Raw genomic sequence first — 24684 nt, 5'->3', positions numbered from 1 at the left:
GAACTCATGGCTTAATACGTGTTCAGTTTCACAGATCACCATACACAGGAATGGGGAAGAAAAGTAAATCAGAAACCACACCCTTACTTGAGCATTTCCCTAAATAGTTTAGAACTTAAACTTCAAATTGAAGTTTTATTTTAAACTTCAATTTGAAGTAGGAAAAAAGCAAAACAGTAATACTGCAGGATGCAGAAGCGTGTATGTTTCTGTCCAGGAAACTAATCCAGATAGATAGCAAGGAATTGCACATAAATTCCTAAAACTGCAAACAATGCTGGTCAAACAACTGTACTGTCACTTTAGTACAAACCATATACAAAATACAAAATAAAAAGGCTAATTCTTAGTTTTAAATCAATTCTTCAGTGAAGATCTGAAAGCCACTTTTATACTAGCATTAAAAAAAACCCTAAGTTTTCCTGTTCTGTTGATTTTCAGGTTCAAACTGAAGCTGGAAGTTTGAGTAGTTATGAATTGATCACACTTAATGAAGTAATGATGTTGTATTCTGACCCTAATCTACCCATACTTGAGGAACAACTGTCTTCCCTTCTCTGCCAAATGAAGTCTGCATTTGTCTCAACTGCAGGCCAAGGGACAGCAAGAAAGCTCCCTAGCAGAACTACGCAATAATTTCCACTTTAAAGAGTTTTCACTACTCTTTAACCACTCATCCTTCAAAGTTTTGTATGCTCTTGGTGCAATTACTACGTCTGCATACTTCCTGAAACTGTGATCACTCCAAACAGATGTTACTGTGTTTTGAGACAACTTCTTATGGCTGCAAACATAATAGCCAAGTTGAGACTACACTATCTACTATGCTTGGAGACTAAATGCATTTAGAAAATACACTGCTTTATCAGTATCTTTCAAGGATGCTGTTCCTTTTAACCTTCAAAAGAACCCAAAACCATTGCAAACATAACTGTAAAAACCTTTCCCATACTGCTACTCCAACAGTATCCTGAATAGATACTACAAGAACTTCTGGAATTAGTAAAAGCTACTGTGCAACAACAGTAATGGAAAATAAAGACGTGTCAGTACGGCTCAGAGAAGGGATACACAAAACAGAAATACTGTTAGTATAACACTGCTTCAAAGCTCCGTATTTTTCTAAATCAATTTGTGGCATTTTATAGCAGCTTGTATTGCATGCAGGACAGGCACACAAGAAAATCTTCCACAGGGATTATAAATGGTGATTTCAAGGAAGAAAGCAGAACTGCTCCCTTACCAAATGCAGTAACAAAGCTACCAAGTATTAGCATACTCTGTTCTTTAAAACTGTCTGCATCAATGGGGCACAGTTCAGCTGGTATTTTTTCAGTGCAATTGTTTGTGATTCCAAACAAAACACCCAGCCAACATCCTGTGGCTCTCGTTGAATAACTCAGAGATGGCCACTGCTAATGCAAGCAAAAAGAAAAAAAGGGAGATATACACAAACGGGCTGATGGTCATACAGTTGGTGGCTATATTTATTTGTGCAATGGGTTTGAGAGCAGGCAGCAAAAGAGGGCATTAGAATATAAAAAAATAATGTAAAACAAGCATTAAGATATGAATACTTCATATTTAAAAATATTTATAATTAAACAACTGCAAGAAAATCAGCTGATCCAGCTGTTTCAGTATTATTTCCAGATATTAAAGAGCTACACTGTCAAGAAGGTAACAGCCCTCAGAGCCAAGCATACTGTCTATGGAGGTCCTACAGACAAATTAATAACTTCTTTTTTAATAATTACTTTCAAAGCAAATTATTGGTTAATAAAGTGCCTACTGGTAAGACGATGAAGGAGCACTTTGTTTTCTGCCTCACCGTGTTAAAAAGGAATGGAATCAAAGCAGTGTGAAATATAACAGGAAATCCAAGATGATGATGAAACAGTTGGAGCCAGAAGCAGCATCAAAACAGCCTCTGAGGAAAGCCAGGACAAGGTGGAGCAAGAAAAGCGACTCCTCCATAATTGCTCTTACTTAAGTTGCATCTATTTAAGGTACAAGTTTAGAATAACATTTCTTTATAGTAAGGAATTTATCTCCAAGCTCACAATCATTTCTGTAAGGAAGACTCTTACTGTAAGTGCAGATGTCTGTCTTATACAAAAGAAGAAAAAAAAAGATAGGAAAACTATACAGGAATGAACTTAGAGAGCAAAGAAATCACACAAAGTCCTGCTTGCTTTCCTTAAGCAAACTTCAAAGTAGCCCTTTACCAGATGATAAAAGGCTGCAATGGCCACGTATTATAGCAGAACTAGCATATCAAAAGAAATATTCCTTCCTTGTGCCCTAATTATTGTCAGATTCCCATATAAAATTGCACAAGTTCTCCTGAATTATTTTTTTGCACTAAGAGCTACGTTTTGCTGTTACCTTCATAGTTTAAAAAAAACCACAGAACTATGAGGAGATCCACTATAAATTCACAAGCTCTGAACAAGATAAACTATCTAATAAAATTCTGTAATGCTATGGCAAAGTATTCTGTTGAATCACTTTATTGGTAATCTTAAATATTTCTTTTGTGCTCTAGCATAAGAATCACTCCAGAAGTACAAACCAGGAGTAAATACAGCCAATGAACATGACTTGGAATGCGTGCTTGCTTTCATTAATTTAAACAGCTGAAAAAACCAACAACAAAACAAATGTGAAGTTAAACAACTAAAGGGTGAATCCAGATTTTTCCCCTCCCCTTCTTACCTCTGCCTAGGAACTATGAAAAGCGCTCGTACTAGTTTTCTTCTGTTGGCTTTTGTATTCATATTCATGCAAAAATCCATGGCTGCCTATAAACAGGAAAGTCAAAATAATACTTCACCTAAAAATGGGTTATTGTCTCCTTTTCAAAATATATCATTTGCAATTTAGCATTCTTTCCAGGAGTAACACTTACAGAGCCATACTTGTTGCACAAAACCGCTTTTAAAACTCCATTTTTGTCTAAAATAGACACTGACAAACATACAGTTGCAGGAATACAGACCAATTCTTCAAACCAATAAAGAAAGTAGCTTTAGATAGATGAAGAGTAATTTGTAAGAGAGCAACAGAAGAAAAAAAAAACTAAAAAACCAACAACACAGACCTACTTTTAAAGTAAAACTCTAGTCTAAGAGAATGGGTAGAAAAAAACATGATAGGATGAGAATTGTTTCACATGATATCTGGGCAACAGTTTACTATGCGGGAGAGAAAAATATTTTGTCCAAATTAAGAATGAGTACAGTTACTGACAGACTCCAAAGCTTCAGCTTTTATTACTAATCAATCTGATGTAGCATTATACCATTTTCAGAGTTGAGAAAAAAAAAAGAGAACTATGACAATACCTTGTCTATGAGGTCTCTGTTCACACAGTTCGGAAGCTGCTGAAGAAAAGCATCAACTATAAGTTTTAAATGAGATCCAGTACTGGCTTCTTCATCCTCTTGTTCTAACAGAGTGAAATAAACAAGCAGCACACATCTTTAAGCTACAAAATAATGATTTACTACCACATTCCCCAAGCACAGTACATTCATAATGTTTAAATGTTAAATATTTATCTACATATTCAAAAAAAAAAGATAAATATGAACACTAACTTCTAATATAAAAAAAATCTATTGCATGTCTATGTCAGTGTGAGTCCCAACTATCACCTTCAAAACTTATCTTCCTATTAATGAATTAATAATAGGATCAAGAGTTCCCTATCTCTTGATTTGTTCTGTTGGGAACAACAACAAATGCATATTCCTACAAGACTACAGTAAATCGTTTAGGCAAGAAAACCATGACCACAAGAAGGCCCAAACACAGGGGACAACAGTACAGCAAAAACACTGTGACTGTAGACTCTACTCTTCATGTACATTTGCCCTATGTGATAAGTAGAATTTTCTTTTTTGACCCAAACATCCAGTGAGGCACTTAAGGTGGCAAAAAACTCAAGGAGGCCAACTTAATTCTTACACCTGTACAGAAACCAAAGTTAAAGAACCGTTGTGAAAAGGATGGAGGTTTGAGCATACAGAAATTGCAAGGCAAGTAGCAACTTGTTTTCTCAAGCAAATGTCTATGTACTTTGCAACACAGTAAGCAGAGACAATGGCTGTATCTACTGGTTGAGTCAGTAACTGAAATAAAAAGACTGCCACTGAAATCCAGATTTTTCTGGCATCAGTTGTGAAGATTTCAAATCAACATCCCTAAGCTACACCTTAACTGCAAAACAAGTAATATAAAGAGGAAAAAAAATGTAAAAATCCAGATATCCAGATTAAACTGAAGTCCTAGAGAAGATTCTAGTTTGTTTGTCAGCACATGAGCCAAAACAATGAGCTGAAACAAACATTTGGAAGAACGTTTCCTTGGCCAAAGCAGTGCAAAAAACCACTGCTTTCTGAAAAAGGGAACATGGTGAATTTTTGTTTCCTTTCAGCTCAAGGACATTCAGGTATCTGAAAGGTATCTGAACAACACAGACAGGCAGACTTCAAAAAGCAAGAATGCAGGTAGGTGAGAAAATTGCATCCAAAAAGCACTAAAAGGTACCCAATACTTCACAAAAAGTTTCTTCGTCATTACAGCTTGAACATTAAGATAAGACTGAAGTTTCTTTTCAAGTTGTTCAAAGCATTTTCTTTTTAATTTCTCTTCACTTATGTTGTATGAGTTTTCTTCTTTGTTTTGGAGATGGACAGGACAGTAATCTAGCTTAGGTACAGCAGGAATTGCTCCAAGAAACACTGCCAGCTACCCCATCTCCAAGATGCTAGACACTGAAGCTGATGACACTGTCTCTTCTCCTCCACAGGCAGTGAGAAATTGGAAGAACAGTGCAGAAGGGTTCATTAAGAGGAAAAAAAAGTTCCAGATGCTCAGCCAAGAGGATCCTGAGGTTTTAAACACATAATAAAATACTGACTCTCATTACTCACATACTCAACTTCCACTAGCAATTTAGAAAAACAAAACAAAACATTTTTCCATCTAAATATTTACAGAATATTCCTTCCTCTCTCCTTCAAACAGCCTTTTCTTTCCCCCCTCCTGCTGTTTGTTGCCTCATTTCAGCTTTTCTGTTCAAACTGACTCTGCTGTTGAAACGAAGCAAAAAACAAACCTTAACCAATTCAGTCACTTCTCAAAGCAATCTTTCAAAAGGCCCTTACTAGCACACTCAATTTCCATGCTTCCCAATTGTATCTCTTCTTTCACTACTCCTCTTCCCCACTGGAAGACTGCAATTACTCTTACAGTGTATTTCTCTATTTCTTTCTCCTTGCAGTGAATACCCTTTCTAAGTGGATAGGATCTCCTGTAATACCTGAAATATATTTGTGACTTAAGACTGGAAAACAAAAACAAAAACAAAAAAAACCAAGAATGTGACAGTGACAGGAAATGAAAAGGCTAGGGCTTCTTTCTCTAAGGCAAAAAACTATGCTAACTATGCAATTAAAGCAAAAAAATTGTTCAGTTCTTGCTCCTCCCTTTTATCTTCTTCAGTTGCATTCTCACCTTCACATTTCAAAAGTGTGTTATTCTTGAAAAGAAATTACAGCAAACTGACATTAGGGTATTTTCAATAGCTTATCTGGGTGCAGATCAAATCACATAGCAAGATCATAGTAGAGATTGAAAAAAAAATCACACCTTTTATGAAACATCTTTACATTCAATCAAATTTTCACACAATCCTGCCATTTTCAGGGCCCAGAACTCACCAGTTATGAGAAGACACTGCCAAATTAAGTCTTTCTCCTGCAATGACTGGTGCCAAGCAATCATCTATTTCAGTATCACAAATTATTTGCCTTCCCCTCTCCCCATACACATACTTCTTGCGAGAGCTCCCTAATTAGAAACAATGTACAAAACTATAATCCTAAGAATGTGTCCTTGTCCAAGAGCTCCATTCTGCCAGAAAGTTTTGTCTGTTGTGTGTAATATCATCCAGGCAGTGCAAATTACTGAAATGTTTTTGCAGTGCTATCCCTCTATGAGATGAACATCTCTAAAATGAAACCATGACAGGTATGAACCAAAACAAATTGATGGTTCTCCTCTATGGAGAACACATATATATCAGCAAAATGTTCAACATTCTTGTTGAATCAAGGCCTCATAAAGAATCTATTCAGAACACAGACTTATGAGTCATTCAGTTCCACAAAATACTTTAATGAGAGTGTGCATGCATATATTATTTTTTGCTGCTCTAATAGGAGCTTTGCTAGCCCTCTAAATAGCACAGCAAGTAACACGGTTGAGCACTAGCACACATCTTCTACACGTTCTTTCCACTGCCAACTAACCTCACACGATGCTAGATTATAGATACGTATATATAAACATCAGACTCCCACTGCTCCCAATATCCTTGATGGTTTCCACCTGAGCCACTTCTCTCTCAACACCTTTGTCTCCATTCATGCAGCTTCATTTTTTCCCCCATTTTCTCTTCTCTTTTAAAAACAACCTCAAAACTCACTTCTTTCAGCTTGTTTTCCGCCACTACTGTCAGCTCCGGTGCTATCTGCTCCCTTTCTCTTGCCTGAGCATATTGAAAATAAGAAAATTAAGATTCACTCAAAGTTAACATAACAGAGAAACAAAATAAATTACCTGAGTTCCTGATCAATAATCCTCTTCACTAACAATGTAAGCTTTCCTCTTACAAGTCGTATCTCAAATTTAACTGACTATAGACCCAAACTTTTAGGAGACAAGCAAAGAAATACGCATTGCAATGCTGTGAAGGATGCTATAACCAAGACAAACATGCTTGGAGAACGCACATTTTGAAGAAAAGCCTTTTTTCCCTTGTATTTGGGCATAGCAAAAGAGTGAAGAGACACTGTAACCACCAGAAAGAGATGTAGAGTAGTACAATGCATCAAGTATCCACTTAGTGGACTCTTTACCTTATTTGTCCTATTTCCCCCTTCATTTTTTTTCCTCCTCTAATTCAGCTTATTCCTTCTGCCAATGAAACCCATGCTCCCAGATTATCACAACAACTAAAGCTATGTTTTTTCATCTTCAGACCATTTATTTAAGATGCAGGTATACCTCAGGCACCCTCTTTTTATACTGGAAGTTCTATCTCAGCCAAGACTACTGTTCATTGTTTTAAAATGTGTACATTATAAGGTATTAAAATTAATTTAATTAAAATTATTTACAGAAAGGGTTGTTATGCACTGGAATAGGCTCCCCAGGGAGGTGGCTGAGTCACCATCCCTGAATGTGTTTGAAGACCCTGTGGACGTGGTGCTCAGGGACAAGATTTAGCAGAGGGTTGTTAAGAGTTTGGGTACTATGGTTAGGTTGTGGTTGGACTTGGTGATCTTGGAGGTCTTTTCCAACCTGAGTAATTCTATGATTCTGTGATTCTAACACATTTTAGCCTTTCAAATGAAACTGTATTTAATGGTCAGTCAAAGACTACTTTAAAAACATAAAATACTATCAATACTAGTTTCTAATACTATCCATACTAGTTTCTAATTGGACAAAATTCATATCATCTTTCCTGCTACAATCAATCCCCTCTGTGCCACTGTATGTGTTCTAACCAGCACTGCCCCCACAGCAAGCTAGAACTGAACAGAGACTGCATCTTCAATTTTCATTCCATTTCCTGCTTTTTTTCCCCTCCCCACTTACTTTTACATTTCTCAAGATCTCTCTCATTTATTTTGGGTTTTTTTGTTATATTTGGGAGAGTCTTTATCCTCCTATCAAGTCAAGATTTCCTTCACAAATGACAAGAAGGAAATATCCACATTTCTTTAGCCGCCCACTCACTGAGTATTTTAACCAATCCAGCAGGCTATGTCCAATCCAGAATGAACTGTTTTCTCCTTTTAATTCTAAGATACCATCTATATGTTTCTACCTTTTAGACAGCCCCTTGCAATTTTGTTTGAAACATCTGACCAGACATTAACAACCCACTGTCCTGCCAGTTTACTAAACAAAATCTTAGCCAGCTTAACGAGCTCATCACGTGACTGATCATAGAAGATAGAAAGGAAAACTGATTCCAAAGGAGGTGTGACTTAGGAAAGAAAAAAAAAAAGGCAATTTTATCCAGAGTTATCTCAACCATTTTTCTTTCAAAACAACAAAAAAAAATGTTCCACTCTAGAGCTGCTCATGTCTTTTTTTTTTTTTTTTTTAAACTTGTAAGGTTTCATAGACAAGTCAGGAAACAACAGAGAACGCCCAAGCCCAGGTCTTTTCTTTTTACCTTGTTCATCCAGAAGCTTTTTTGTAAGATCTTCTGCTTCATCTCCGCAGTCCAGTTCCAGGGGATCATCATTAATATCCAGGTTCTCCAGCTCCAACTCCAAATCCTCACTCCCAGGAGCTGCTTCCTTATTATCTTTGGCATCTTTTGAATCTGTTTAAGAGTTAAGTAGAAGTACTAAATGACTAAATACATGCAAGCACCATCAGAATAGGAAGACTTGTCTCTCTAGCAATACCTTTTTACCTCACTTCCTTTCAACAAGTCAACCTAATTTTTGAGCCTACACTGTCTCACCTGCTAGGTCTCAGAGCTCTGACATCCTTCATATAGCTTTACCCATATGGAAATGGCAGTTATTTAGCCAGATAGGGATCTGCAGAGTATCACCAGCAGTTTTTAATTCTTTATTAGTTCTGAACTATACGTGAAATGACACTGGATGATACGGCGACATTCAAACACAACAAAATGTTTAGGAAAGCAGCTATTTAAGTCTGGAAGTGTATGAAACAGGTTGCCAAGCCTTCACATGGGAAGCATAAGCAAAACTGCACACTAGAAGGGTCCGATACAATGACTCAATGAATTAATACATCACAAACATTACTCAAAAACAGACAGACTTACAGGTAGAAATTAAAACTTAACATTTGCATTACACATTCTTTATATGTCAACTGATAGCCAAATCAACATAGGACATTATTTTATACAGATCAACAAAATTTAACTAAAGAATGAATGCAAAAGGTGTAACTAAAGGAAGAGACTTAAAAATGGATGTGCTATGGCAGAAGATTAAACATGAATCTTACAATCATATTTCTCCTTGGGATAAAAAATAGTATGAATTTCTAGATGAAGATTAAGAAAAGAATAGCTAGGATTTTTCTTGGACAATAAAGTTGGTCCAACACAGAGCACTATAGACTACAATCTACAATCTTTTGCTATCCTCCTGAAGACCTTCATCAGGTATCATATGATTTTTTTTTTGTGATGTGTAGTTTTCAGAGTAAATAACTGTAATAAAGATCTTATTTCTTTCAAACAGCGCTAAGATCATGTGAAAATCACAGAGCCACGACACAGGCAACCTATTCTGAATCAGAATTTTGAATACACCTCAGAGATTTTTATTTTTCAGTTGCCTTGAAAATCCCTTTAGACAAAGTCTAATGATCTCCCCTAGGCAACCAGTTAAAAGAGCTACCCTCACAGGGAAACTTCAGCATTTAGAAATTAGAAAGAAAGCTGTGAGCTTGGAAGTTGAAATTCCATTCTGACCCAACATCAAATCTCACGCGTGTTTACCAGAAAGCTACCAAGCACGTGTCCTTGTTTACATCCTCAATGCTGTAACAGTGCTCTTATTCAAATGTGCACCTTCTGTTATGTTTTGAGTCAGTGATGGCAAATTTCACTTTTAAACCATTATTATTGAAGCACATCAATGACTGGTTGTGAACCTAGGGTCTCATCTGAAGCGAGGAACCGTGCAGTCCCTGTAATCTACTGGAATCCTTATGATGAGATGGCCGTGATTAACAACCCTGTGTAAACACTGAGTGAACACTGACATCTTTCAGATAAGGTAAACTTCTAGGTTTCCTCGCGGAGAAGGTAGCATTATCTCACACTGCTTAATCATCAATTATTTTCTATTTATAATTCCATTAATGTTAAATTGCATTTTTTTCCCCCCTAAGCGCCACTCAGACAATACCTATCCCCTCATAGATGACTTCCTAAAAACCCACCCAAGTCCATGTATTGTTCTAATGACCACCAATTATTTTTACTACAGACTCGTTACTTGCTTATCTGTCAGAAAAGCTACATTAAAAACAAACAAACAGAAAACACATTATGTTTAAGCATTCTACCTCTTGGTTCATCTTTGCTGGAATCCTTACTCTGAGAAAACTTTTCATTATCTTTAAACAAAATTGCTGGCACAAAAGCCTTCAAGTCAATGAGATTCTCATAGAAGTTTCTAGCATCCTCATCTTCCCAGATACCCCCTTCCAGGTCATATTCTCCAGGCTTTCCAGGTGTGAAAATATCAATGCCAGGTCCATGCTCTGCAGAAAAGCAAAACCATAATAAAGTCATTATTATCAGCCTGTTCATCACTGACATTATTTTCTCAGAAATGTAACACTGTACAGAAGTTCAGTTTTAGTAATCTGATCTATTAGATATTTCAATATGCAACCTTAGAGTTTAGAATTTGGCAGTGACAGAAAAACAGGCAATACCAGGGAGACAGTTAAACTGATTAAAGGTAACAGACACATGATGTCCCACATAGTAAACTATATCCAACAGTATTTAAAGAACAGAGGTTTACATAGCATAATTTTAAACGCACTCATGAAATACAGCATTTTAAAGCTCAGGATCACTTCAGATGCAAGATACACTCATACCAACAGCAGCTCTAAGTTCTGAAATAAGGCACTGAATAGCTTTGCAAATTAAATGATGTACTTCTCAGGCAGTCAGAGAACCACTCAGTGACTTAGCTGGTGTAACACTATGTTCCTGCTCATAACATTATGGCAAAATATATTTCAAATTCATTTTAGAACAATATTAGATTACAAAATATATAGTTATTGAAACATTGAAAAGGCATTATATTAACTTGAACATTTTTGAATTTCCATTTATTCCAATAATACCTGAAGCAATCTAAAGAGATACTACTTCATATACTGTGACTTCACAGCACACATAATAGTTAAGAGTTGCATGTTAGGTTTAATTACTTTAATAAGAAACACTATTATTTATTCCTTGATATCTGCAAGGGGGAAGAGGGAGAATAAATCAAAATAAATCAATGCAAAGAACACACCAGTAAGAAGGTTTAGTTAGCTTCCCCCCGCATCCAAAGCAGCTCCAGCATCCATCCTGTTAACTTGCTTTACATGGTGGCCTACCTTCAGGTGTTGGTTTGTCCTGGGGAAGGTCAGGCATGTTTTCATCCAAAATATCAGCTAGAGACTGAGAATTTGCCAACAGTTTCTGATACGACATCGCAAATTCCTCATATTGCTTGTGTCGATCTTCACTCAGTTCACCCTTGGAGTGAAGAATGCGCCTACGAAGATCAAAGTGAGACAACCTTTTGTCTTAAAACATACTTGAGCTACGCTGAACCACTACCAAGTTCTCTAGAAAAGCTCACCATCCCTCTGAAGGGTCTATAAAAATACAGTAAATATTTGAGCAATGCTTTCTAAACCCCCCCCAATCATTTCACTGCTTTATCAAGATCAGTATAACCAAATGTAGTACAGTCACAGAAGATCCACCTTCCAAAGAAAACAGCTGATTAAAAAACAAACACGATCCTTGTTTTTTCAAACATGATTATCCTGTAACAGTCTTGCACTAGGAACTCCTGTAATAAAGTAAAACATTCAGCTAGCACAGAAGTTGGATAAAAGTTGCTGTACATCTGTAGCAGTACAATTCCTTGCTGTTCCAATGATTTATTGGAGGATCACTGCCAGGAGGCTCAAAAACAGTACTGCATTAAAACAAGCTGAGTGATTTCAAGGATATCAGTCCAAATTGAGAGCAGTTACATCTGCTTTTTTTTCCCTTGTTCTTTTATTTCTTTCATATGAAGTGCTCAGGGTAATTTTAAAACCAAGAACTGATTTCAAAAACAACTTGTATTTGTAGGAGAATAAGCACTGCTTGCAATCTTTTCTGCTTATAAACATACTTTTCTTACCAACTTAAATACAGTTAATCCCAACAATTTCATCAACTCAGCACCCTGTACCAGCTTCAACATGGTCACATTTTTCTTTTCTTTATATTTTTTTTAAACACAGAGTAGACAGAGTAGTTAAAAACTGTTTTTTTCCTCTAAACAGCATTCTATACAAGTATTTACTTTATACACATCTGTCTCTCTGTTCCACATGGGTAGTGAAATAAACATGAAATAAACAAAACCTCACAGAATCTGCCTGACAAGGACAGATGCCCTATAGAAATCTGTAATTTGGAATGGTCTAAGAAGAGATCACAAAAATCTCAGGTGCTTTCTGAAAGATGCTTTAGGTTGACATTACTCAGCAAAACCATACACCATTTACTAGGGATGCAAATTATGGATTTATTTCTCTTTTCAGAAAGAAAACTTCACCTGAACTTGCAAAGAATTCCTTTTTGACTGCTCTGATTCACTTCAACTCCTGATTTTAAGAATGGAGGTAACCTAAAGTTATCTACTATGTTGGAAAACATAAAAATCTGATGATAATTTTATAGAAGTTCATAAAGTAACATGCAGCTTTTCTCTATATACATGCTCTTGTATTCCTTCATTTCATTTCTACCACAAATGTTGTTAAACATTTTTCCCTCCAGGACTTGAAACCTCCAGGACTAAAGCAACTTTGGTAAATACCAACCAGTTACCATCTATTCATTTATTAGAAACAAGCAAAAAGTACATGTCTGATTCTGGTGGAACGTTACACAGTTTCTGAAGTCTAATTTCAAAAAGAAATATAAACAACAACTGCTCTTAGAGCAGCATCCCTGCAGAAGCTAGAAACTTCAAGTGTCCTAGACTTGAAACAAGAAATCTCAACAACCTTCAGCAGTTTGAACCAAAACTACAAAACACAGCAATCTTGGCTGATGCAAAACTTGCTACAGAAGACTGGATAATTAAATTATCATCAGGCAAATTAATACACAAATCAAACACATTTTTTGCCAACATACGCCAATGTTTTATGGTCTAAAAATTCTCCAACAGTCTGAGCAATATAAGCTCAGGGAAAGTCGGGGTTTTTTTTGTTTTGGGTTTTTTTTTAAACACAGGACATTCACAAGGCAAGCAAATTACTTATGCTCGACTGGAAGCAAAATATAATACAGGTATCTCGCTAGAGAGCAAAAGGCATCTTACTTGATAATGTTTAGAATCCTGCAGTACCACAGAGCAGGTTCATCGGATCTTTTGTCTGGGTTAAGCATGTTTTAAGAAGTTTTAAGAAGTTTCTTCCATGCCTAACCACTTCTGAGTACTCACACTAGAACACATCAATCCAGCAGTTCCCTTCCAACAAAAGAGTCTGCACAGGTCTTGCTACACACTTAGCTATGTCTGTCATATTCAGACTTCTTCCTAATCAAATGTCTGCTTTTGACCCCACGGCCTCACAAGTAAAATTCAGCAGGAAAGTTTTTTTGAAGTCTCATTTTCAAAAAAATCACTTCCCAACTTATTAAGCAGCCAAAAGAAACATTTAAAACTTCAGATAAATGGTATCATTTATCAACGGATGAAAATAATTATACTTCTTCGTATTCTTACACCAAAACAAAGCTCTGAAGTTTACAGGATAATTCAGATTGGAAGGCATGCAAAAAGGTCACTCTTCCAATCTCCTGCTCAACACAAGATCAATGAGATCAGACTGGATTGCTCAGGGCCCTCTCTATCCAGTTTTTTAATTGAATTTCGCAAATAAACACTCACATACATTCCCCAAACCTAAATCACTTACATTCTCTTGTCTCATTTCTTCACATCTTCATTCCCTCAGAATTTTTTTCACTTAATGCCCCACCACACAAACTTTACAACATTTGCTCATTGAAATCACAGCCCCAAACCAAGTATAACCATGTAAGTATAGAAGTTTATACTAATTCAATTAAACAACGGCCACAACTAAGTCAGTAACTTCCCTTAAAGCAGTAAGTTAGCTGGAGAATTAATGCTAGGTCATCAGGGTTTATGATACCCTGAAATACAACACAGGACTGAGAGCAGCTAGGACTGCAGCACAGTATCAATCAGCAGAGTAGGCTGAAGTCAAAAGCCTTGATTCAGGAACATCAAATTTGGGAGTAATCCAAGCATACATTTGGCTCTGTGCTAACGAAATGCATTTTGATTGAAACCCATGTATACACACAGTACCGTATCATTTCTACCTGCCTGGACTGCTTCCAAAAGGATATGGAACAATTGCAATCATTTAAGACCCAGAGCTGCCTTTAGGTTCACTCTAACAATGACAATTCAGGGTGCTTTAAAGAAAAAGCACTTCTTTTAAAATATAAAACAAATTTGTTTATGGTGGAAATAAAATTCAGACCTTAAAAGCCATGTATATTAATCCTTCAACATTAATATTTCACAAACACATTAAAAAAGGCTTTGAATCAAATTGTATATACTGTTGAGCATCTGCATATACAAAAGTTGTACACAACGAAGTTTAAGGGGAAATTTGCGTTTTCAATCTTATTTTTCCTCCATACTCATTACCATTGGCAACACTGGTACACTAGAAGAAATGTAAACAAGCCAAAAACACTGTCACATATGCTCTGTTTGATAGGTGTGGGTGGAAAGGGAAAAATCAGATTATATCAACTGGAAAAGGCCAATACCAGCCGGTAAATAAGCATGACACTCAAGCTGCTATGGGAGCATCACCAAAATAATTGAGTTAAGGGAATTAAAACTCAAGGTCAACCCGTACTTTCTGTGAAGATTCAAGAATTTGGCTCTTTTTTGACTGATGTTCTTTTTTTAAGTATTCACAGAAAGCTTAGATCTTTTTTAGCTTGATTGGATTGATACGTTTTCGTATTACAGAACACACATCTCCTACATACCTCTAACAAGACTATTTGGTGACAAATACCACAACAAATCTAAGCATTTCAAGCATTTCAACACCAAACTATTGTTTCCTCCATAAACGAAAAGCAACATTTAAATGTCACCTGTTTTGTCTTTCAATATTTTGTAGCTCCCTGTGGTCCCTTTTCAGGTGTTTGGTCAAAGACGTAAAGTACTCCTTCAACAAATTCTGGAAGGGCTGTTGTTTCTCTGGGCTAATTATCTCACTAGGAGGAAAGCTCAAGTTAAACTTCTCTGCAACAGTTTTTACTTTCCTTGGTACCAAACCAGCAATGTCATCTCCACAGTGCCGACAAAAGCTGATAACCACAGAAACATGAGTGTGGGATTCTCGATCAGCGTTAATAATATTTTTAAGTTGCTCATAGATTAAAGACAAACCTTCCTTGTCAGTGAAAATCCCAACTATAGTCAATTCTGCAATGAAACGCAGATCAGTTCTTAGCTTTGTAATGTTGGGAGTCTTCTCTTCCTTCCTTGCTTCAAAATGCTTTTTCCAAGCCTGAAGTAATGAAGGGGCAAAATCAGCATAGCGCTGGTGAAAGAGAGAACACAAGTGCACAGCGCAGTTCACATCTGATATTTTCAGTTTGGCTTCCACAATAGAAGCTACTGCTTCTGCAATGTATTTGCTTAAATTCAGGCTATTAAAATCGTGGGACAAGGAGTCCCTCTGTTGCTCTGTAATGGTTTTTAGCTTCTTAACAAAAGCTGTGTTCTTCTTCAGACTGGAGTCTAGTCTGCTGAAGAAGTTTTCCTCAGGGCGATTGTCTGGTGCATTCTGGTTTTTGCTGCGAAGCTCTTTCCTTGCCTGATGGCGCTCCCAAGCCTCCTGATGCAACTGGTGAGCTTCCTCTTTTTCTCTAGGAAAAAACAATGAGTAATTATTGTTACAACACCTTACTCCCACTTCAATGAGACAAAGAAAGTGAGTTCGAAATCCTTCAGCAGTTCTGAACAGTAAAAAAATATTTAAGTATTAACAAGTTAATCTTAGAAAGCTAAAGTATCTGTTTGATAAACCACTGCTTGAATTTACTGCTCCAAGAAGCAAGTCCCATTTGTTACAAAACTGAATTTCTCACATTCTTCCATGTAGAACATCTTAATCCCACCACACTTGCAAAAATATAAACAAAAAACTTAATATACTCCAGACTGAGATAAGTTATTACAGATGAGGACAGCAATCTCTTAAGAAGTTACTCTATTAGAGCTAAGGGAAAACTTTTATTCCCAAACCACTGAAATTAAGGAGAATTTTTAATAGCTGAAATATATCTGCCCCAGCTAGAATTTGGCTATGACACTGTTCTCCATCCTCAGAAGTGACATACTTGACACACGAGAACATCCAGAATCTTGGCTTTACTGTTCTACAAGATACTATCTTCAACACTGCAATACCCTTTGACATCATACTAAGAAATACTGTTTTAGTAAGATCACACACTGCAGTGCTAGGTTATGTTCTGTGTTTGCCATTCATGTATCAATTAATTATGACCAGTGAGAAGAAATTACAGCCATTGCTCACTGCAGATCTGCTCCTTATACAGTCTGCAGACTTGCAGACCTTGCACTCCCAATTTTACATTGCTAACATTTCTCCATCTCAAAACAAGTTGTGCTTCTCATTGTATCACATCAGTGCTTTACACAAGTATCAAATGGAGAACACCATTAAAAACCCATACTGAAGACAAAACTATCAGAGGTTAAGAGATGAAAAGTCAAAATGACATAAAAATTAGTGTATTCACCCAGGCACATACAATTTGTAACACTACTCACAACTTACTGTTATTAACTCAGTCCACTTTTTGTAATTCTGCTCACAGTCCTCACAGCAGGACTACAGCATTTGGCACAATTAGAATATTAAAGTACAACTTACTTCAGCTGAGCAGCTGCTGCTTCTTGTTGACGTTTAACTTCTTCCTCTTGCTTCTTTTTCTCTTCCTCTTCAAGTTTCTTTTTTTCTTCCTCTTCTTTCTTCTTTTGCTCTTCTTCTGCCTTCACTTTATCTTCCTCCTTTTTCTTCCTCTCTTTGTCTTCTTTTTTTCTTTTATCCTCATCCAGCTTTTTCTTTTTATCTTCAGGAACCTTTACAGTCTCTCTCTTTACCCCAGCTTTGACATCATCTTTTGGCTTCTCCCTGGTGCTCACCGGTCGCCTTTCAACAAATTCTTTTTCTTTATTATTTAGCAGAGATTCTTTCTCATCCATATTTGCTGACTTTTTGCGCTCAGCTGGCATTGTGTTACCCAGGCAAGTCTGCAGAATCACAGGAAAATAAATACTGTTAATCTGCAGTTAATATATTAAAGTCACTTTCACAGCCCACCCATACTCACTTTATTAACCGATCAGAATAGAAATCTGACATACATTTGTCAGAACCAAGGAATGGATCTAATGACAGATAAGTCATCTTCTCACTATAGCGTTCCAAGTTACAAACGTAAGTTCAAGATAAGACAACTTGGATAATTTCCAAGTCTAAATTATCACAATGATTATCTGAATGAATTGTGAAGACATTCTCAGCATAAATTGTGAAGTAAAAGCATTTGAAATTTTTGCAACCTGAGGAATATGTGATCTTCGTTCATAAACAGAAATTCATCTGAAAATAAAATATGATGAAAGTGAAGTACTGCAATAGAAAAATATTTGATTCATCAACATGCACCTGCATTTCACTGAGATTTCTACTCATCTAAGAACACTCTCTCTTCCAATAAAGGATCACAGGATAACAGAGGTTCAATGTCCTGCTCAAAGCAAGGTGAGTTCTGAGGTCAGACAAGACTGCTCTGGGCCTTACGCAGTGCAGTCCTAAAAACCACCAAGGAAGGAGACTGCATAGCCCTTCTGGACACCCTGCTCCAATGCTCTACCGCCCTCATGGTGAAAAGCATCATCTCATCCCTCACCCTCCTACACCCTCCCAAGATGTCCCCAGTCACTGGGAGCATTCTTCCACACAGTACAAGTAGCAGCTGGAAGAGAGTTGTGCTGAATAAGATGTAAGCACAAGCCTCCCTGCCAACAGAACAAACGTAGAAAGGCTGTAATTATTGAGAATTACCAAAGGCTCCAAACTGTGACTCTACCCAACTTTTTTTCTCCCTTATGACTTGTAAGAGCTTCGTCATCTTTAGCATTTCCAGACCTTTACATCCTAGATCTATTTGGTGAAGAGATTCAAAAGACTATATATATATTCAACAAGAAAGGATAGACTCACATAATAGTTAAGACTCCAAGTTTCAAATATCACCAAAGATGGACATATGACAGCCCCACTGTGTCCTTACTCCAGCAACTGAATATTCAGTGTAGAAATAAAACTTCTCCTATCATCCTTGAACTCAGCATACCCCAACTTGTGTCCATTTGTTCTCATTCCCATCTACACACAGCTCCAAGGACAACCTGGCTCCATCTTCTCAACCATGTTTCATTAGGTAGTCGCAGACAGTAATAAGACCTCCCCTTCTCTTCTTATAGATGAAGAGACAGGTGGCTTCACCTTCAGACACTGCATGCTACAGCCTAACTATCCTGGCAGTTCTCATGGGGGTTTCCTCCTCCAGTACAGCAGTGACTTTCTTGGAATAGAAAACCCACAACTGGACAAGGGCTGTTACCCAGACGTGATCTTACAAGTACCAAATACAGAAGGAAAAAAAACATCATTTCTATTAGTAACTCCTGTTTGATTCCCACTTACCACTTCTTGCTTTTCTACAATTTAAGATAATGAAAAGAAGCTAGAGTCACATAGTCCCTGCATCTACTCTACAAACCAGATAACAAGACACTTGCATCTCAGTCCAATTAAGAGCACTTCCAATATTCTTTTCAACTATTTTGAAAGCTAGTTATAACTAAGACATCACACTAAAGAAAGATCATTTCTTACTACATAGCCCACATTCCCTGCCCCCACACCAAACAATAACACAATAGATCCATATATTGAAGGTCTCATGTGGAACACTTTCTCAGATGTTTGCATGTGTCTTATAAAGAAAAGACCTAGCTGCAAAAACTGACAGTGTTCACATCCAGGCAGTGATGGTAAAGAACGTAATGGGGACTTGGCCTCTCTGAAGGCAATTGGCAACAGCACCAGCAAAGAGATACTTCTGATGCTGTTCTATGGAAGCGAGAGCAATCGAATCAGCACAGCTTACACAACTACTAGCTAATTTGGCTCCCTAATGCATGTCTACAACTAAAAGGTTTCTCAGCTCAGCAGCTCTGAACTACTTGGATTCCAAAAGGCTGATAGACAACAACTTAATACAGCATTCACATTCAGCAAAGTCCATTCATCTTTTCTCACTGTGAATCCACTACTGGAAGTACCAATAGTTCTAGACAGCAGCAGTTTAGCTGCCTGTATCATTACATCACCACTGAACAAAGGAGACAGAAAGGGAAGTTTCCAGTACTGCTGTGATGTATTACAAACAAGACTACATCCATTGCTATATTGCATGAAGACTCTCCGATACTTACACGAAAATGGTTTTCCATCAGGAAAGTTAATCAAAACAAAGAAAGATAAATCCCATTTGCTTGTATAAAAACAAGACATAAAGATGAGATAAAAGGGATGAAGCACTGTGATTTCACAAGGCAACATTATCTACTTCCATCACCCCCACACCCCGTAAAATCAGTGACAAAAAAACAACTAGTTTATAACAGATTTCTGACCTATCCCACAGAAGATACAGCACTGCTCACTACCTACCATATTTAGCCCTTCCAGTCGTACTGGCAGCTCATTTATGCCTACCCCCAATTTACTGCAGGAGGCAGCTTAGCATGGTGGCTTCCAGCTCTGCACACACTGATTCACTGGTCAGCATGCACAGTTCAGCCAACAACACATGCAGAGCAGAAGTGCCCACGGAGCACATGCTATAACCTCTTCCTCCTGAAGACATTAAGTTTCAGTCTTTTTTCCCCTCAGTTACTCATTATCATAGGACCTGTAGACAGTTTATACTTTCAAAACTTCTGTTTCACTAATAATAGGAAATGGAGAAAAGTGGCAACATGCAGTAGGCATGCCTAGGTCTCGTTCCCAAAGGAAGTTAGGCTGCAGATGTATAGTTTGGTCCAGATAAACCAAATGGTAAGGAGACATCAAGATAAACTTAATCATTAACAGAACTTCTGTTGTGTACCTAACGCTTATGTGAACGTACTACTGGAAAAGCAGGATAACGACAAGAACTTCAAAAGCTGACAGGAGGAATCAGTGTTCATAGCTGACAGTAAGAAAGAGCAGACAGGCAGGAGGAGCAGACAAGGGTTCTGTAAGCTCTTGCACTCTCAGCAATACATTTCCATAATGAAATCTGAATTCTCTGAAACTCTGTCTTCTTACTTCCATCACTTACAGATGCTGTTTTCCCCAGAGAAGACTACTGAACTTCTTCACTACGTGAACTACCTTAACTCATCTTAATTTTCTTTTTAAAAAACTGTAGCTGAATTTCTGCTTAGCTTTTTTGCATGCTAACTTCAGTTTGAGGAATTAGTGGAATGGGGTTCACAATACCCTAGGCTCAGAAACTTTAAGTCCTCACAAATCAACAAGAAATCAAACGTTGCAGACTGTAGTACCAGAATCTAAATCCTTACAAACACAGTGGGGGGGGGGGGAGGAAAGAGGGGTGGGACAGGGACAGACACACAACTTTACTAAAGACTAATGATTTACTTCACATACTTTTTGTACTGCTACTGGAATTTCAATTGATCACACCAGCACTGCATTATGCAGGTGCTCTGTTAGATAAGGGAAATAAAGAGTGAAGACAAGAAGTCCCACTTCCGATGATTTGGAATGCCTCAAAGAGCAAACGACAAACTTTGTCAGAACGTACATCACCAAGAAATCAAAAGTTTTGGGAAACGTAATTAAAATTTCTCTTAACTTTAAGGAAGGAACATACGAAAAACATGATGTGTGGACAGAAAAATATCAGCCTAGCCACAAGTTTCTGACAAATGAGATGAGCAGAAAATCATACCACAGTGAACGGCGGAGGGGGGGAAGTGAGGGGGAAGAGGAGAGCGACACGGCAGGCCTGCAGAACCAAGAGGGCACTTTTACTTTCGATTCCACGCCTGGAGCTGTCAGAGCTCAAGGAACACCCCTCGCTCTAAGGACCAGAGGCCTGAAGGTAAATCGCGATAGAGATAAGGAGCAAAGCACTTCTCAGCTAACAACCCTCCCCGCCCTCCGGGGCGCTCCTAACCGCGCACACACGCTTCTCAGCCGCCTTCCCTTCCCACAAAGCCCGAAGGAACCACGGCCGCACTCAGCAGGCTCCCGCTCCCAGCCCTTCCTCCTCACCCCCTCCCCGGCCCGCCACAGGCCTCTCCCTCAGCCTCCTCCCGGCTCCCGCGCCGTCCGGCCCCAGGCCCTCCCTCTGCACATACAGCAGCACCTCTCCGCCCTCAGGGCCTCCCGCCGCCCCGCCTGAGGCCGCTACCTGCGCCCGGTGCAGGCATCGGCCCGGCCGCCCGAGGAGCACCGCCTCCTCAGCCCGCTGCCGCCGCCACCGCCCCCTCCCCGCCGCTCGAGGCCCCCTCGCTCCGCTCCCCTCCCGCCGCCCGCCGCGCTGCCTGCCGGGCCGACCGCCGCGCTGCCTGACTGAAAGCGCCTCTCAAAGCGAGGTCGCTCAACGCTCCTCCCGACTCCCAGGCTCGGAAGAACGGACGGCGAGACCGAGCCGCGCCGCTGCGGAGGCTCCGGATGGCTCAGCGAACCGCGCATCCCGAGAGGCGGGAGTCAGGCGTCGCGGCGGGCAGCCCCAGGCGGGGTCCTACGGGCGGGCGGCCCTGCTCGGGTTACCGGGCGGCTGCGGAGGCGGAAGTGGCTGAGGGCGGAGGGGAGCAGTACAGCGGTGCCTTGTGGTACCACGTGACGTCACGGTGTGCCGGTGCCGGTGCCGGTGCCGTGTGCGGAGCGCCGCGGTGCGTCACGTGGAGGGGCATGGTCGCGTCGTTCAGTTTACGGGTGGCTGCGGCGGTGGTTGTTAGTCTGGAGCTTCGTCCTCTTGTCAGAGCTGCAAGCGTGAGCAGTTACTTTTCACTACAGTAAATTTAGCTGCATAGGGCCAGCCCAGCGTACCTCGGGTGGTCACGATCTGCGGTCTCACAGAATCACAGAATCGTAGGGTTGGAAGGGACCTCAAGAGATCATCGAGGCCAACCCCCTGCCAGAGCAGCTCCCTACACCAGGTTGCACAGGTCCAGGCGGGTCTTGAATATCTCCAGAGAAGGAGACTCCACAACCCCCCTGGGCAGCCTGTGCCAGTGCTCCGTCATCCTCACTGTAAAGAAGTTCTTGTGCACATTCGTGCAGAACCTCCTGTGCTGCAGTTTCTGTCCGTTTCCCCTTGTCCTGTCTCCACACACTGCTGAAAAGAGTCTGGCCTTGCCACTTTGTCCCCACACCTCAGATATTTATAAACCTGGATCAGGTCCCCTCTCAGTCTTCTTTTCTCAAGGCTAAAGAGACCCAGTTCACTTAGCCTTTCTTCATAGGGGAGATCCTCCAGGCCTTTCACCATCTTTGTGGCCCTGCACTGGACTCTTTCCAAGAGATCCCTGTCTTTTTTTATACTGGGGAGCCCAGAACTGGACACAGTACTCCAGACGAGGCCTCACCAGGGCAGAGTAGAGGGGGAGGATCACCTCCCTTGACCTGCTGGCCACACTCTTTTTAATGCACCCCAGAATGCCATTGGCCCTCTTGGCCACCAGGGCACACTGCTGGCTCATGGTCAACCTGTCATCCACCAGGACACCCAGGTCCCTCTCTGCAGAGCTCCTCCCCAGCAGCTCATCCCCCAGCCTGTACTGGTGCACGCAATTATTCCTCCCTAGGTACACTTGCTTTTGTTAAACCTCATCTGGTTTCTGACTGCCCAGCTCTCCAGCCTGTCCAGGTCTCGCTGAATGGCAGCACAGCCTTCAGGCATGTCAACCAATCCTCCCAGCTTCGTATCATCAGCAAACTTGCTGAGAGTGGCCACTATCCCCTCATCAAGGTCATTGATGAAGATGTTGAACAAGACTGGACCCAGCACAGACCCCTGGGGGACACTGCTGGTTACAGGTGTCCAACCAGACTGCACCGCCAACGACAACCCTCTGCGCTCTGCCAGTCAGCCAGTTCTCAACCCACTTCACTGTCCATTCATCTATCCCACACTTTTTCAGTTTTGTTATAAGGATGTCTGGCCTGGCCTGGCCTGGGTCTGGCCAGGTCTGGCCTGGTGTTGGTCGTGAGACAGCCCTGGATGAGCCCAGGCTGAAAACAACCTGGCACCATCCAAAACATACAAGTGCGCATCTGAATTTAACTTTGGAATTCAGATTCTGCAGCACTGAGGCTTGTGCAAGTTGAGCCTCTGCTTGGCTACGGCAAAGTGCTTACACCCTTCTACCTTAGGACAAGCACATCGAGGCCAGAGAGGGCACAGTGGGATTGCTGAGCTGTCATAGGCAGCTGTTATTCAGGGGCAGCCCAAGGATGGCACTGCACGCTGAGGCAGAGCGCTGGGCGTGCGCTGCCAGCTGTGCAGGAATGGGCAGGTTTTGTTCAGTTTCATGGCTCGTTCTGCAGACATCTGCAAATCTCTTTCTGGAAAAGTTGATTTAATGTTTGAAAGGATGAAGTCATGCTTCTTATTTACATTGATCATTCGAGTGTCCTCACTGCACAGATTAAACTTCCCAAAATAAATCAAGTTACCGGGTTGCTTAATTGGTTTGTTAGAACAGAGAACATCCATGTGAGAAAAAGAGGCTCAGAGAGAAGAACATCTACATATTAGTGCTTGATTTTTCAAAGACATCAGTCATGTAACCTGTCAGTGAATGCCTTGGAAGGATTCATTTTTCTTATGGTTTAATAAGACAGACTTTAGATTAGCTTTACTTGGTTCATTTGTGGCTACTTACATACCAGGCAGGTTTTCTTACTGACATTACCAAAAAGAAATGCAGACAGAGCTCAGTTTCTTAGTCTCTGATATAAAGTTTGTCTTTCAGTTTCTCCATTCCTGAAGTTCTTCCCAACTTTTTCAATATGTTTCCTCAATTACTGGCACCAAATACACACACTGTTCAGACAGCCATCACATTCACACCAAATACTGGCCTAATGTAGAATCTGTAGGTGTATATAGCATTTGCCTTGTAGCCAAATCTAAAAAGTAATCTTTTTTTTTTTTTTTTTTTGCCAAGTGAGCTGATAGTCTCATTACTTTTTCAGATCCATCTGTTTTATTCCTGTGATTTTTAGAAATTATTTATAGTCACTGTTTCCTGGAGAGGAACTCTGTTCTAGTGTACATACTTTTTCAAGCTGTATAAACTTATGTCTGATCCTGTTAAAATAAATGACATTTGCTTACATCCAATCCAGTGTGACATTCGGAGCCAAATTCTCCAGCTGACAAATCTTGTCAGGGCATTGTGGGAAGTTTTTTGGAGGCTGATAGAAGCGTCACGGACTACAATCCCTTTAGAAATACACCCAGCTGCTGCTGATTTTCAGTGTAAAATATTACAAGATTAGATCTGCTAGGTAATCACATATAACCCCATTTTTAAACTTTTTATTTAGCTATGATATCAAGTAGAACTGAACTGATACAGGAGTCTCTTTGAGGACAGC

At 39.7% G+C, this 24684-nt stretch overlaps 1 protein-coding gene across 4 annotated transcripts in view; it reads right to left on the bottom strand.

Moving 5' to 3' along the window:
- The window catches only part of UPF2 (UPF2 regulator of nonsense mediated mRNA decay), a 51787-nt gene extending 30194 nt beyond the window's left edge, over positions 1-21593 (bottom strand). For 2 of the 4 annotated variants that reach the window (XM_065743724.1, XM_065743726.1), the window contains exons 1-9: positions 21488-21593; positions 16858-17237; positions 15044-15823; positions 11212-11372; positions 10150-10347; positions 8261-8413; positions 6497-6559; positions 3348-3451; positions 2719-2804 (exon numbers count right to left, since the gene is read on the bottom strand). In XM_065743724.1, the coding sequence (XP_065599796.1) occupies positions 2719-2804; positions 3348-3451; positions 6497-6559; positions 8261-8413; positions 10150-10347; positions 11212-11372; positions 15044-15823; positions 16858-17219 (1907 nt within the window). In that variant the 5' untranslated portion in view covers positions 17220-17237; positions 21488-21593. The remainder of the gene's footprint in view (positions 1-2718; positions 2805-3347; positions 3452-6496; positions 6560-8260; positions 8414-10149; positions 10348-11211; positions 11373-15043; positions 15824-16857; positions 17238-21487) is intronic. The other 2 variants (XM_065743727.1, XM_065743728.1) reach the window with 1 other exon arrangement.
- Between the last annotated feature and the right edge of the window lie 3091 nt (positions 21594-24684).

Source organism: Cyrtonyx montezumae, unplaced genomic scaffold (genome assembly GCF_038088225.1).
Source record: "Cyrtonyx montezumae isolate F1298 unplaced genomic scaffold, pur_monq_1.0 scaffold_3, whole genome shotgun sequence".
Classification (NCBI taxonomy): domain Eukaryota; kingdom Metazoa; phylum Chordata; class Aves; order Galliformes; family Odontophoridae; genus Cyrtonyx; species Cyrtonyx montezumae.
This window is presented reverse-complemented; position numbering and strand designations above follow the sequence as displayed.